This window comes from Tympanuchus pallidicinctus, unplaced genomic scaffold (genome assembly GCF_026119805.1).
Source record: "Tympanuchus pallidicinctus isolate F22 unplaced genomic scaffold, pur_lepc_1.0 scaffold3, whole genome shotgun sequence".
In the NCBI taxonomy this organism is placed as follows: Eukaryota; Metazoa; Chordata; class Aves; order Galliformes; family Phasianidae; genus Tympanuchus; species Tympanuchus pallidicinctus.
In genome coordinates, this window is record NW_026294747.1 from 63977891 (window position 1) to 63993526 (window position 15636).

Below are 15636 nucleotides of genomic sequence, written 5' to 3' on the forward strand. Positions count from 1 at the left end.
ATAAGCTTCTAAACACAGGGAAGGGCTGAGCAGCTGGCAGCTATATTCAGTGTGGAAGCACTCCTCACTGCCTGGTGTGGGTGTGTCAATCACACTCCACAACTATCCGCAAATATTTGGTTAGATAAGGGTTCTTATCTCTAACATTTCTTACCTTGCTTGTTTTCTGGCTGTTGAGAGATTGAGTGGGGCTGTCCTTCACAGTTCTCTGGAAAAGACATAGGGAGGAATGGCATCAAACTGCATAGGCAGACACATATGACAGCTGTATATATATATGTGTGTGTGTGTGTCTACTACAGAGAACTGGAAACCACTGGCGTTTTGTTTTTGTGGGTTTTTTTTTTGGTTCACTGACAGCTCTCAGCTGGGAAAAATCAATCTTACCCCAGGTTGAACAGACATTTTTCCAAAAGCCTCAGTCGACAAAAGAAACCCAAACACATTTGTTCAGAGTCACGGGAAAAAACAAAACAAGCACTAATTTCTCCAAAGCTTGATTTGTCTTATAGTTCTGTTGGTATGCCAGTATTTTTAAGACAAAACAAATTTATATTGCAATGGCATTAAGAATCAAAATTCATTGAAAATTTGTTTTGAAATTATTACTGGAAGGTTGGACTAGAAGACCTCTGGAGGTCCCTCCCAACTCCTACAGATTCTCTGGTTGTGTGTGATTCTGTGATTATTTTTCTCAGACTTTTCTTTCTCTTTCCCAACCTGAACGCTTCACAGCAATGCAGATTTCTTAGAAAATTTTAATTAGTACAGATTCTGGTGAAGAAATATTTCTTATCAAGCTGTATGGCCCATCATGTCTTGCTGCTGGACAGGATGCATGGTTCCTGCGCAAACCTCGTCCATTGTGGGCGCAGGTCATGGAACAGCCTTTAAAGAAGTCTGAACCTGCTTCATTGCAGTTGTAATTCCCCACTGATGGTCTATGCTTAATTATTTTCAGGTGGGAGTGCTTCAGTCTGGGCTCTTCCAGTTCAGAGCCCTTACACTTGTTCAAGAGACTACATTTCCAGTCAAGGACCCTGCAAATGGCTGGGAGTGGAAGGGAGCATGAATGAACCTGCAGAAGTCCAGGAGAGAAAATGCAGCTCCTATTACCCCTGGATGACCAACAGAGCCAGGCAGGAGAGAAAAATATAGCTTAATACCTCATAATATGTACAACAAGAATTATCCTATGACCCACTGATCAGCCAAGTCTGGATGATTAAATCACTGATTAAATCCCCTGGTGATGTTTCCTTTTTCTACTACATGGGGTGAATCTGGGACCCACTTATGTATGTTAGAATGAGTATAGCAGAGGGATGTACATGTTGCTATGTGCTGAATATTTCCTGAATAGATGTAATTGTGCTTATACACGCAGATATTAGATATCTTATTCATGAATACACTGTATGCAGGAGCTATCGGATATAATGTGTGTGTACATGCAGCATGAATATCACGTGCATATCAGCAATGCAATTAGTATCAGCGCGATAACGTGATATTTGTATATGGTACATTAATATGACATTTAGATGGCATATTCTATGTTATGGTCATTCCTGGAAAAGAAATGCTGCGTTCCTCCAGCATCATGAACATCCTCTGGAGCCTCTGGAAGGGATGGGACACCATTTGGATGCCATGGTTCTTACCGGTGATGTGGTGCTGCCTTGAGAAGCAGCAGCAGCAGCTGCCTGCGAGAGATAACGAGCTGACAGCTCCTTGACAGACAGAGAAGAGGACCTCCCTCGTCCTTGTTGAAGTAAGCGCCTTGTGCTGTCTGATATGTCTAAAAATGACCGTGTCCTCTCATCTGAAACAGAGACAGGTAGGCATAGTGAGCTATGTGAAACAGTGGTGATGGCATGGTGAGAGGCAGGACATTTCTAAGTGGGCTCTGCTTTCTGTGCACCCCTTCTTCCAGCAAGGTGGGGACCTCTCTTCCTGATTTTAACGTCATACCTTTAGGTTTAGGGAGAAAATGTGGACATCTGCCCTCCTCTGAAATGGATGGCTGAAATGGATGGTGAGACTTGAGAGCAACCCACCAAGCACACACCTGGTGCCATTATCCTACCGTGGAGCTCCCCTGGCACAAATCCTGCACCCATCCCTGCATCCCCAGCCAAGGCCATGACCAAGACAGAAGTGATGTGAAGGATGTGAAAAAACTACAGGTGTTACACTTGAATCAACTTCTACTTTTTTTCTCCTTAACCACTTCACTCTCCCATCAGCATGCCTCGCAGGCAGCTATACCCATTCATCTTCACCCCTTCTCCTTTCAGGAAACCAAGAGATGATGAGACTATAAGATTTGCCCATGGCCACAGCATGGAACGATCTCTTATTTTAGAGTGGTGATGATCTGAGCTAGCTCCCATAGAGCGCCACTAGAGCCCAGCATGACATTCCTGACATATCCAAGATATCTGGCATTCCCCCTACTTTTGTTCAGATGCCTACCATGGAGATGACTCCAGCTGGGGATGTCTCTATCTGGTTCATGGAGGAATTGACTATTTTGGGAAGAGGTGATCTATCAGGCAGACAACCTGAGAGGTATGCAGGGGGACCACTTGCTGCTGTGCTCACACGCACTTGGGTGATACTCAGCCCAAGTCCACCCAGTGCACTCCCTCCCATGGCCTTCATCCCCTAAACAGCAGGAGTTTCCCCTCTGTACATATATGCTGCACCTCAGTCCTCTGGGCTAGTAGGGGCTTCATTTCTCTGTTACCACTGCAAAAACACCAGAAGGTTCTCCCTTTATTTGCAGGCTTGCACTGATACATTTGGATTTAGTGTGGTATTTGCAATGCTTTCTGTTTGAACAATGGGCTCTCTCTCCACAAATCCAGCTTTTTCACAGCCATGGAAAGGCTGATGTACTTGTTAATATGTGCACATTGAAAACACTGCAGCAATTCTGGCATTCTTTGCTCTCAAATCTCAGTCCTCAAATCATGAGATTTTGTAAATAACCGACTTAATGACTTCTTTCTTTGTTTTCCAGATTTTGAGTTCATAGTTTCCAGCTTTTCTCTGAAATACTGAAGGACATTTGCTTTGCCTTCATTTTGAGGTGACAACACATAACATCGTGCACTAACAGGATCCTGGGAGCTGGTGCTTTAAAAGAGACACTAATTCCTATGGGTCAGACATGTCAGTCCTTAGCACTGAACAAACACTGAGATAAGAGCGGAAGGACTCCACTGAGATGCTGACACCTGCAGGTGTCTCTTCTGTCCTTGGTTCCAGCTGCTCCTGCAGATGCCAAGGCATTTTGATGCAAAGCTGAAGCTGGATCTATGTGGAAGCAGCTGGAAGCAGTGCAGATGTAGGTGCTCAGTTCTGCCAAAAGGGCACAGTGGCATGAGGAGAGGAAACAGAAGAGATTTCCTTAACATATTTCTTTTCTTTCTAACTAAGTCACAGTGTCAATATGGGACTTCTTTCCCTAATTTCTATTGTTGGTGGGTCAGACTCTGAACCAAAATGAATTATTCAGCTATAGCCAGTGGAGACAGTGGCACAGCTGGTCCCAATCTGGTGCATCCTCAGATAGGCAGTGAGGCTGTAAAATGAATTAGTGTCTGATTATGTCAGTTTTTCTCTACTCTGGTCAAGCATTTAACTGAGTCTGTGACTTTTCAAGATGTTCAGCACTTTGAAAAGGGGAAGGAGAGGGTCAAGGCATTACTGTGACACCCACTTTTAGAGAAGCTGGTGCTGATACCTCTAACACCTGCCCTTCCACCTGCTGTAGAAGACTTCCCCCTTCACTAGGAGATTTGAGGCACACATTTCCCTCTGTGAAGAGCAAAAATGAAGCAATAGCGAGCAAAGGTACCTGGGATTCCATGGTCTTTCCTTGCCATGGCCATGCCCATGCCCTATGAGAATAGCACTGAAAAGTGTGCTGGATTAGAGATTAGAATCATAGAATCATTTGAGTTAGAAGGCACCTTTGAGTTCCAACTCCTTTGCAATTAACAGGGATGCCTACAGCTAGATCAGGGTGCTCAGAGCCCCATCCAATCTGACCTTGAATGTCTCCAGGGATGGGGCGATTAGCTGCCATGAATAGGGTTTTGAAAAATCATGTTGGAGAATCTATTTTCTCCTACAGTTCTGAATTTCCTACTGAAGGCAAAAAGAATCCAATCCACTGGGAAACCAGAAGCTTTCTCCCTTGCAAGGTGATAAGGTTTGGCAAAGCTTCTCAGTAAGAGCAATGGGGAGAGCTGTGAGAGACAGCCTTCCTAGCTTCAAAGCAGAAAGAAAACCAAGCATAGTTTTGTAGCCTTTCTGATTGGGAAAATGAGCATAAGCCCTCAGCAAAGCCGTGGTCACAGTGAAAAAGCTCTGAAAGGCTCCCTATAGGAATTGGGAGCTCTTCACAGCAAGGCTGGGACCCTATACTTGACCACTTTAGTGCTGAGAACTTAGCAAAAGCTACTCCATATCCTAGATCTGGGCTGTTAACGTTCTGCAAGGTGATCTGTGAGGGTTATGGTGACCTGATGTTATTTGTGTTGGCCCCTTTGGGGGAGGGGGGGGTGGAGATGCTGCCCAAAGCACAGCAATGTGCCTCCAGCCTGCCAGCAGGTGATGGAGCTGGATGCAGCTCTCTGACCACATAGTGGAAAACTGCTTCAGATCTGTTTCTTCCTTCATCCTTTGGCTCAGATGGATGAAAAGCCACAGGACTTCTGTTTTAATGATGGATATAATTAGCTGCGCTGCTCCAGGAGGCTCTGCCCGATGAAACAGGCTGCTGCCACCCTCCAAAGTGCTAATTATAGATAGCAGAGGAAGAACAACACTTAATCCCACTAACAAGAGAGTCAGGCTGTCATCTCAAGAGCTTCCCAGCAAAGGATGCTAAAGGATGTGGTGAAAACAGGGTAAGGGTGACACTGTCTGAATTGTTGTGTGGGAGACTGAGGGCATGGAGACTCAGTATGAGACCTGTGTTGGGTTCTATGTTTCTGTTCTGTTGGACAAAAGGGCTCTGCTAGCACCTTGAATATTCCCTCTAGTCCATCAGCTGTGCCCAAGGTGAGCAGGGCAGGACGGAGGTGGTTTCTGGGGAGAAAAAGAGCTCCTCGCAGCTAAAGGTGTAGAGGAGGCTCTTGTCTGACCCTCCTGGCAGCAGGCTGGTGTTCAGAGATATTCAGCCCTAAACAGTAGGGATCAGAGATATTCAGCCCTGCAATGGGGAAAAACCATTCCTCATCTCCACTTTTTCTCCCTGACCTTCCTAGACACAAGAGGGAGAAAGGGAAAGGAAAGAGAATGGGGGAAAAGATTCACAAATTAATCTAAATATTCAATCACTTCCTCTTTGGTTATTGCCCATAAGTCACCAACAGCTCTGTCTCCTGAAGAAGATAATATTGCACCTCTATTTGTTTCAAAATGTTGCTGTTAAATCTGACAGCCAACTCCCAGCAAGCGGAAAACAAACCTTTAACAAAGTGCTTCATCCCTCCTTCCCCTGAGAAAACCCCATTCGTCTGTTAACACAGCAGCTCTGCTCACTCTGCTTTGCATTTAAACTGCTTTATCCTATAGAAAAAAGCATGCTACCCACCTGTTTGTGTCTGCCACGGCTGGCACTCTCTGTAGCCCGGCTCCCACCTCCAACCCCAGTGAGCTACTGAGTGCCTAAGTCACCTATTAAACAAGGAAGCTGCAAACTCAGCACTGATCCCCTGGGCTGCCTGGCCAACCACATGTCATCGGCTTTGCTCCCAAAATCAGCCGTCCTGAGCAAACACAGCTGCTAAGCAAAGCCCTTTGTGTAGGCGGGTGCACCCCATGCAGGCCCACTCCTGACATCCCATGGGGTTGTGTAACAGGACCTGAGCTCAGCTCAACTTGCAGGGAGCTTGCAGGAGCTGGAGGCAGAGGGAAAGGCTGGTGGTATGAGTCGTGATACAGTCCTGGCCCCTTGTTTGCTTGCCCATCGTCATTGCTCTGCCAACTAGCTTTGTGTCAGTTATGCTCTACGGACTTGGCATGCTGTATGCCCTTGGACATGGTATGGTCTGCATGCCCCTGCCATGCCTCTACCTGGTCACCATGAGATGCAGTACAGCCCATGGTGCAGGATCCAACTCTTAGAGGTTAGTGGCAGTGAAGGGACCCGTGTCCCAGAGCTTCTGAGTGCTGTGAAAGCAGGGCAGGAAAACAATGGTTCCTTACACTGTAGCAGGGACTCCATTTTCCAGGAGAACGGAGGTGAACCAACATGGAAATGCTCCTGGGTTTGTGGCACTCTGAGTAGACTGCAAATTTGGGACTGTTTTATCTCTTCCTTGTTCCCTGGGATGGACTGTCTGCTGGTAATGACATTTGCTGCTAAGGACCCCTCAGCAGGATGGTCATTACCAAGAGGTCCTCTGTGTGCTGGATGTGCTCACGTTGGTGAGACCTCAGCAGCTCCCTATCCTCTCCTGGATCTGGAAGCCCATTCCTAAGCACCTCTATCCCTACATGTGGGAACTGCAGGTGCCAAATCACACCCACCCCACTGTCTTCCTATCTTTGCCTCTCAGAGAATCTACTCTTTAACAAAAGAACCTCTTAAATCCCGGTGAGGTAATTTGCACAGTTGGGTGAGCACCCATAAAAGCTGTCTGAGAAACCAGTGCTGCTGCTTAATCCAGGAGCCCAGCAGCCCATTGGTGGTGCTCAGTCAGCAGAGAGGGGTTTATATCTCTGCCCCCAGCCTGTGAATTGGTGGCCCTGGTCCTGGGGATGCTGAGCTGGAGGAGATGCACACCGATGGGAACAGAGTAGCCTCCCTGCCCCAGCTTGAGGCTGCCAATGGGTGAGTGGCTCCAGGTGCTGTGGGGATGTTGGGAGGCCAAGGGTTTGGGAAGGGAAGGGCACTTATTGCCATTTCTCATTGGATTTATAACATGCTATGAGGCTTTAGCAGGTGCCAAAATGCCATGCGTGTCTTTTTCCAAAAGAAAAGTAAAAAATCATGGGACAGAGCTGCAGTGCGCAGCATTAATGGGATTTTAGGCAGCCTCCAGAAAAAACGAGGACTGGTGATGCTCTGAAGCATTATGTTTACCCTCATGTCTGCTCCCCGGCTCCCGGATCATGCTTTGCTCTGTTTGCAAACCACAGTGTTTTCTCTCATTTTCAGTTCTACAAAGGACGGCGAGGATTCCAAATTCAAGCCTTTTTGTTTTACTATGAATTGGCTCATTATGTGAAAGAGCAGTAATTGTGAACACGTTTGTTTGTTTGTTTGTTTGTTTGTTAAAGTCATCTGATTTTTGGTTGTTTTCGTCCAGGTCACCTGTTTATATTATAACTGCATGTGTTCTAGCAATCGACTTTTAGAAGTGAAATTTTTCCCTTGCTCACCAGAGGTAAGAACGTCTCTGATCTTGTTTAGATAACTAACAAAAATTGTATGAATTCATAACACTTTTTGTCCTGATACCAAACTTTCACAAGTTGACTTTTTCCTTTAAAATAGGTGGGTACAGCATATAGTGAAACAGATCCCTGATCTGGAGGTGGGGGACATGTTTGGTGTAGTTAATAAATACAATGACTAATGCACATACATAGAATGGCCTGGGTTGAAAAAGACCACAATGGTCTTCAAGTTCCAATCCCCTGCTGTGTGCAGAGTCACCAACCAGCAGACCAGGCTGCCCAGAGCCACATCCAGCCTGGCCTTGAATGCCTGCAGGGATGGCGCATCCACAACCTGCTTGGGCAACCTGTTCCAGTGCCTCACCACACTCAGTGTGAAGAATTTCCTCCTAATATCTAACCTAAACCTCCCCTGTCTCAGTTTAAAACCATTCCCTCTTGTCCTATTGCTATCCACCCTCCTGTTCTCCCTCCTTTTTATACGCTCCCTTCAATTATTGGAAGGCCACAATGAGGTCACCCCAGAGCCTTCTCTTCTCTAAGCTAAACAAGCCCATCAAAAGCTATAATGCATTCCTTCTTTTTAACTAGAGCAAATGTAACTACAGAGTAGCTTTGCTGAAGATAAAATAAGATTCAAAAGAGAATTTCTTACTTTAGGAATAATTTACTAAGTTATAACCAAACAATGCACATGGTACACGTGTATAAATCTGTGATTGCAAGTGGGAGGTGGGGGGAAAAAAAACAACTACTGCCTCAAAGGTCCCTGATTTTAAACATTTCTACAGACGTTTGTGGCTCTTCTGTGTTAGCTGGAATTCCCTTTGCAAGAAGCACTTCACAACCCTCAGGTAATCTAAACAGCTCCCAGGAAAATTTAGCTTCAGGCGGAGCTGAGTGTCTGCCCAAGGCAGCTCGGGGCTATTTCTGGCCCTTGCAAAAAATCCAGGAATGTACAGGTTGCTATTCCTGGCACTGTAAGACTCCAAGAAACTTCACCCAGAGACAGCTGCGGGTTGTATTGCTGCATGGGGACACGGCCTTGCCCAGTGGGCCAGCTGCTGGGAGCTTGTTGTCTCTTGCCTTAAAACTCACCAGGCTCAGCTCCCCCACTCTTTTGGGGTGTTTGGTCAGGTATTGGCACGGGCTGCCCAGGAAGGTGGCAGAATTACCATCACTTTAAGTGTTCAAGAAAAGAGCAGGTGTCACACTGAGTGACATGGTCTAGAGTGGTCACAGGCGTGGGGTGATGGTCGGATGAGATGATCTTAGTGGTCTTTTCCAGCCTTAATGATTCTGTGATTCTATAGGTTGATGGTTGGACTCAATGTTTTTAGCAGTCTTTCCCAATCTTAACGATTCTAAGATGCTATGGGTTGATGGTTGGACAACAATAATCTTAGAGATCTTTTCCAACCTTGATGGTTCTAAGATTCCATGAGATGGTGATAACAACCACCACTTGCTATAAAGGAAGAGCTTCTTCCGTTCCCCTCTTAGTGTTCACCCATCCTATCCACACCAGGACTGTTTCCTGCACTAATCCCTCTGCCTCCCTAATGCTTTACATCCCATGAAGCAGCATCTCTTCCCCTGCAGACATCCTTGCAGGATGACAATGTGCGACAGTGGCTTCCTCCCCCCAAAACATCCCCTAGGAAAGCAAAGCAGAGCTACCCACCAAAATAACCCATGCCTGGGGAGAGGGCTTCTTGGCATGCCACAAATTCCAGCCCTTTTAAGGGAAGCCCTTTCCAGCCACTACAAAGTGATACCTTGGGAATGTCTGCCATAAGCATCACTGCCCACATGTCCCTTTGGGACTGGGGCTGTGGCATGCATCCATAAGTGTTTTTTTTGGCCATGCCATGGAGTTGCTGTGGCGGCATTGCAGGGATGCTGTGCAGCATGAGCCTGCCTCTGCATTCTATTCTTGTCGTGGAGTTTCTGAGCTGCTGTCAACTCTTCATCACTGACAGCCAAGAAATCTGAATACAGTTTTGGAAGAAACTGTCATGGCAAAAAAAATAAGAGAAATAATAAAAAAAAATCTCCACCAGTATCCTTTAAAGAGAATATCCTAGCCCGCTTCTCGATATTGAGTTTCCCTAGCATTTCCATTTGTTTCTGAATGAGGCAAGCTGCCAGTGAGAGTAGTGGGAGGAAAGACTTGGTTTCAAAAGAGTGAAAGATCAGGTTGTACAGTACTGAATACAAGGCTTCCTGCTGCTGTGTTTAGACCCAGACCTGGGCTTTTTGCTGGTGGTAAAGAAGGATTTCCATTCTCCCCACCAGTACAGTTGTGGCATTCTTGCCTGATTTACCCCAGAAAAGAGGCTTGTGTATCCTACAAAATACTGCATCTATTCAAAGACTGAACACAGTCTTCAAGGGAAATTTCTACAGTTTTCCACCCATGCTGGATCCCTTTGTTGCCATGAGTGGGATTACCTAGTTCTTTGCCTGGACAAGAAAACAGGTTCTCATATTTTGTCTCTTCCCATCAAGTGATGTCTGTATCCAAGACACAACCCTATCTCTCTTACTCCAACCTTTTTTTTTCTTTCTGGTAAAGTCCTGAAGCTACTTTGAATATTTTCCATTGAAGATTTGGGTGAAAACTGAGGAGTTGGAAGGAAGTAGAGGAAGCTATGGAATTTCTGTTCTGGCAGCAATCAGCAGAACGTGTGCCCCAGAAGGAAATACTAACCATAGCCAAAAGCACGTGTAGAACAACATTGCATTTAACTTAGGCTGTGGGGTTCAGTCCCTTCACACAATGACTGAGCACTGAAACATGGATGTGGAGTCTTTTCCCTCTGGCTACACAGACATTCAGTAGCTGAATAGCTCTAGCAAATGAATTATCAGGTATGAGACTCAGGGGTACACACAAGTTCTATCTTACCAAGAAGTATAGGAGTCATTTTCCACGCCTGAGAGCAAATAAGCCTGGTACAGCCATATTAATGCTCTTAATCCATCAGACCCCCTCCTGAAGCCCTTTGTTTGGGCCAGGGTCACAAACACATTCCTCAATGCTACCTGGAGCTGAGAGCAGAGGAGAGGGGGAGAGAAATTTCCTCCTGAACAAATCCTTCTCTACCTCCTATTCCCCAGGGATGTAAGCTTAAGAGAAGCTCATTTTCCTCTGAGGTCCACATTTGCTGCCTACTCTACTGAAACTAGTTACGAACATGATTCTGACCTGGAATATGTTCTAACCAACCCTACAGTGCCTAACAGATTAATCAGAATCCTGTACGTATCCTCTCTCGTGCTGATGGAGTCCCAGTACCTCACAGCATTTTGGGGGCAGGTTGTAGACATTGAGAGTGGAGAGTAGCAAGTAGATGCATGAGTTTAAGCCTCAAAACTAGGAACTTCCATGTTTAGGGAAAAGGGAAAAGCACATACAATGCTCTGCTTCCACTTCAAACATGCCCAAGCACCCATGACAGTAATGCAGAACCAAACTGAAGCCACTGCTAGTGATGCAGATGGTGGGATTTACTGAGCTCTGGGCCAACAAAATCTCGTATCTGCTGCCAGCCCTTCCACAGCACAACATCCTGAGCATCATCATTTGCTCAGGATTTTCATTTTCAGCATCAACCCAAGCTCCATATTCACGCAACACCTCACCCTTCTCAAATCTACCCCAGAATTACTTACAGGAAGGTCTCAGTAGTCCCAGTAGCTGTGTCAAGCTGTAGACAGTCCCAGTGGAAAACCTCTGTGAAACTCACCACCAGGCAGCCCTTATAGAATCCCAGAGGAGCCCTGCTCCAGTCCCCACACCTCGGTCCTATTCACTGCCTCCCAGTGGTCTCTGGCAGCTGATTTTATCACTGAGCACTGGGCTATGTTGAGAGGATGAACCACTTGGTCTATTTTTAGGGGAGGTGAAGCTGCTCTTCCACCCGGCTGAGTCAATCATGAGTTGGGGAGGTGGGGAAGTCTGGGGGCCTGGCTTATTTTCAGAACTTGTTCATTCAAAATACCCCTGGTGTAATCCAGTATGGGACAAGGGATGCTTCCAAACTGCAGTGCCATGGGGAAGAGGCATTTCCCTGATTCATTGCCATGTCCTCAGGCTGTGATCTGTACTGCCTGACCCCCTTTGCTTTGGACCACCGCCAGAGTTTTAAGAGAAGGCAACAGGTATTACATTTTCTAGTTCCTCATTTCTTCTTTGGCTCAAGTATTCTAGTGTTGAGAAAGAAAAGAAAATATTTTAGGAAAAGGGAAGTGAGAGGAAGCATGTATGCAAAGGAGGATGATACATTCCCTTCTCCCAGATCCTTCCTTGGTGGGCAGTGCAGCACTGCTGGGAGCTGCTCTGGGCAGCGTTTGGGGGTCCAAATGAGGGCTATGAAGTTGGCAAAGAGTTGAGAAAGCAAGATGTGTGAGGAGTGCCTGAGGTCCCATGGTTTGTTTGGCCCAGAGGAACAGGCTCCCCAGAGCAGTGGTCCCAGGCCGTGCACATGCCCCACACACCCAATGCCAGACCACACAAGAATGCACTGACTGGGCAGAGAGCTGCAGAGGTGAAACTGTGCTGAGCCAGGCACTGTAGGGGCAAATATCATAAGAGTTTTAACTGCCTGCATCAAAACAGGCTTAGCTTTCCCAAGTTCCGACATGATCAGAAGGTGGGGACACTTCTCTAAGCTCTTTATGCCTCTCTGTAGTGTGCTTGTACTGCAGTGATGCTCCCATCTTTCAGCCACATGAACATAACATCAAGGGTAGATGTTGCACTGAGTGACATGGTTTAACAGTATGGTGGTGATAGGTAGATGATTGGACTAGATGATCTTAGCAATTATTCCAAGCCTAATGATTCTATGATTCTATGATCTCAGCAGTGCTGTGCTGAGTTGGTAGAGCACGACCTTGGTCTCCATGCACTTTGCTCTGATTTGTCAAGCAGATCTCCAGTAACAATTTTCCAATTTGAGAGTCTCTGTTCTTTTGGTTCCCTCCCTCTCAACAACTTACAGGAGGTTTACAGGAGTGTTAGGAGGGCTCTTGCCCCTTTGCTTCCAGTGTATGTCTACAGGTACATGGGCAGAATGCTATAAGGCAGCCAGGCTGCAGGGAGATAGGGGAAGAGATTTGCCCACCAACATCACATCACATTATATCATACCAGAACACATCATGTCCAGCTCCATATGACCAATGGCTTTCACAGAGGCTCCTGCATGGACCCCGGTCCTCCCTGCCATAGCCCAAACCCTAAACTTACAGCAAGACTGGAAATTACCAGTCCTCTGCTGTTTCTGTTAAGCCTCGTGTCTGTGAAGCCTCGTATCTGTGAACACCACCCTTCTCTCTAAAATAGCATCCATTTTCTTTGCAGCTTCCTTTAATAAATGAGGATCAGAGAAAAGAACTCAATCGGTATGAAACTTGACTATCTGTGGGGGGGTGAGGGGGTGCAAAAAACAACAGCCACATGTTACTGCTGCACTCTGAGTAGGGAACATCACATAGCAGGTGAGGGAGGCAATGCTGAGCAGTTAAAGTGGTGGAGACCCAAGTGATTGATCCAGAAAACAGGGGACATTATCAGGAAGGTAGCAGGTCCTTGATCACCAACTAGGCTGTGAGTGTGGAGACAGCTGGGGCTGCCACGCACAGCCAGTAGCATGAAGCATGTGGCAGAGGTGTCAGCATAAACAGCAGCAGGCAGGGGACAGAGTGCATGGAAGAGCAAGGCTTATTTATTTTGTGGGGGTGGAGGGATGTGAAAGCAGGAGGTGAAGGGCAGAGCAGATCAGTGCAGCCACCACTGTACACACCTGTATGTGTCTCATGCTCATTGTGAACCTGACAGAAGTGCAGAGCATGTACGTACAGCATATATTTGCCTGTCTCTTCATCTAGCTGCCACATACAACGTGTATGTTGATAGCCTGTGAACACACAGAGACAGCTGCTCGTGCTTTCAATGTCTGCCTGTCCATCCTGAGGTGGTAGACCCAGTGCTCCCCATTATTGTCTCTGTGGGTGCACACACATGAGCCAGGGAAGTGCTTTTCTTCTCCTGTTTGGAAAGCAGGAAAAGTCCTGGGAAAAAAAATAAATAAATAAAATCCAAGGGGCACGGGGCCTTTCTGAGAGCGTGGGAACATGCAAGGCTCAGCAGCAGGGGATGTGGGGCTTTGGAGCAGGGGGCAGCCCTCACTCTAACTGGGGCTGACTCTTCTGGGAGCCGAGATAAGAGCACAGCAGTAGTGCAGCAGTGAAAAGGCTACAGATTAGATCAGGTAAGAGGTCTCTGTTATGTAAGCACATGGGTTGTGGTTAGCAGAAAAGCCAGTTATAGAGAATTCTTTTATCTGTTTTGATTGCTGTTGTAGCTGGAGCTGTGCCAGCAGTGAGAGGTGATCGCTCACACTTCAACACGAGTTTACTTTCTGACTTAGTTGGAAAGTGCTTGAAGCTGGACAGATTGTCAGCTTGCAGGAACACTGACGCTCAGTCCCCTCTTGTCCTACTCATGCAAAGCAGCTGGTGAAAGGGGACTGAGCTTTTAGGGATTATTTGGGCTGCAGGAATCTGTATCGTGGCAAAGGCTAGAGCTGCCTTGAACTCAGAGCCATCCCTAAAGCAAACAGAACTTTTTATCTTAAGTCAGCATTTCTCCCCCCATACTTTCAGATCCTCCAAGCCCACGCGCTGTCTGGCATCCTTCAGATAGGAGCTGTTGGCTGCAGGACCCCAGTTCGTGGAGGCAAAGATGACAGCCCCCGGAGGACACAGTGTCTGGCAGGCTCTGTGCAAAGTGATCTTCTAGAGACATTTGGAACCGAAGGGGAACAGTCTTCTTGTCACTAGATGACACCACACCGCCTTGCAGGAGACTGTGTGAGTGCTACGAGGGTCAGGCACACCGCTGTCCCTGCAAACAAGCCTTGCAGCCCAACATACTCTGCTGATCATTCCTCAGTTTAATCTCACTACTGCTAACTACAGCCTTTTGGACCTCTTTAACTGGCATCTTGGTGATAGCCTTCGTGGCAGCTTTCTCCAGATCATCTGATAGCATTAGTGTGGCTGGGGAAGAAGCCCAGCTGGCTTAGCTGCTGGGAATGGGCTTTCCTAAGGGATACAGGCAGCTTTGCTCTTTGAACAATGTTCAGGACTCCCATAGTGTCTCAGAGGTGACTAAACTGCATTTGTGAAGAAGTACAGCAACTGTGCTTTGACTTCATGTGTAATTACTCATCTTGGAAGTGCTGCAGGCACATGAGTTTGCTGATAAGCCAAATGCCAGACAGCAGAGCTGTCCTGAACACCACCAAGCTGCTGCTCACCATACCACAATGTCCTAAACCCCACAGATTTGCTCTTTTCTTAACCTTATAAACACTGTGTGACTCTGAGTCATTGGACACTCTGCCTTCCTCATCTCAGGTCATCAGCCAGGTTCCCATTCCTCAGTCCCAAGAAAATGGCTGTGAGGCTGTCCATGGGTGACAATAAGGAAGTTCCTACTGGCACATGTGGAACGTTGATCTTTCCCACCGTGGAAGTAGCTAAGTCATGGACAAGTCATCCCAGGAGAGATATGGGATAGCTGGTTCGTAGCTGGTATGTAGCTAGGTAGCATTACAACTATCTCTGAACCAAAGTTCTGTCTCTGAGCAAATCCAGTGCCTACATCAGAGGTAGTTCTCATATTCCCAGCTCCTTTCCTGGCCGCAAGTGCTTCTCAGAAGGATCCTATGCCAACACTTTCCAAAGAAGCAGTGGCCAAGAGGACATGAAGTCTTTGCTATTGTGGGGCTCTGAGTCAGAGGCTGGAGAGTGGTGTCAGTCTCTAAGATAAACCATGAATCATCGTGCACCAACCAGAACAAGAGATGTTCCTCACGCTGTAAAAGGCACACTGCAGCTAATTCTGTGATTGTATTTATCAGGATAGCGTGGTGACTTCACATGTTTTGATATTAAAAAATTATCCTGGGAACATTGTGGAAAGTTCAGCTCCTTCGTTAGTCTGTGTGCTCATATCAGAGACTTGCTTTCCCATGCAGCTGGGTTATTAAATACAGTGTCTGATATCCAGGCAGTACATGATTTACTTTTCCTCTTTTGTGAAAGAAAAAGTGCAAAGGAAAGAGAATAGACCCTAGCAGATGGGAGATAGGGTCCCTGGTTTCCTGATCCAGGTCCGAAGCAGTCAGGGTTCTG

General features: G+C 46.7%; 1 protein-coding gene across 4 annotated transcripts in view; it reads right to left on the bottom strand.

Annotated features, from left to right (window-relative positions):
* XIRP1 (xin actin binding repeat containing 1) overlaps positions 1 to 15636 on the bottom strand; it is a 31497-nt gene that overhangs the window by 10235 nt on the left and 5626 nt on the right. For 3 of the 4 annotated variants that reach the window (XM_052692323.1, XM_052692322.1, XM_052692324.1), the window contains 2 exons: positions 1665 to 1825; positions 155 to 208 (listed from right to left, as the gene is read on the bottom strand). In XM_052692323.1, the coding sequence (XP_052548283.1) occupies positions 155 to 208; positions 1665 to 1825 (215 nt within the window). Of the gene's footprint in view, positions 1 to 154; positions 209 to 1664; positions 1826 to 5614; positions 5686 to 15636 lie in introns of those variants that run through there. The other variant, XM_052692325.1, reaches the window with a different exon arrangement.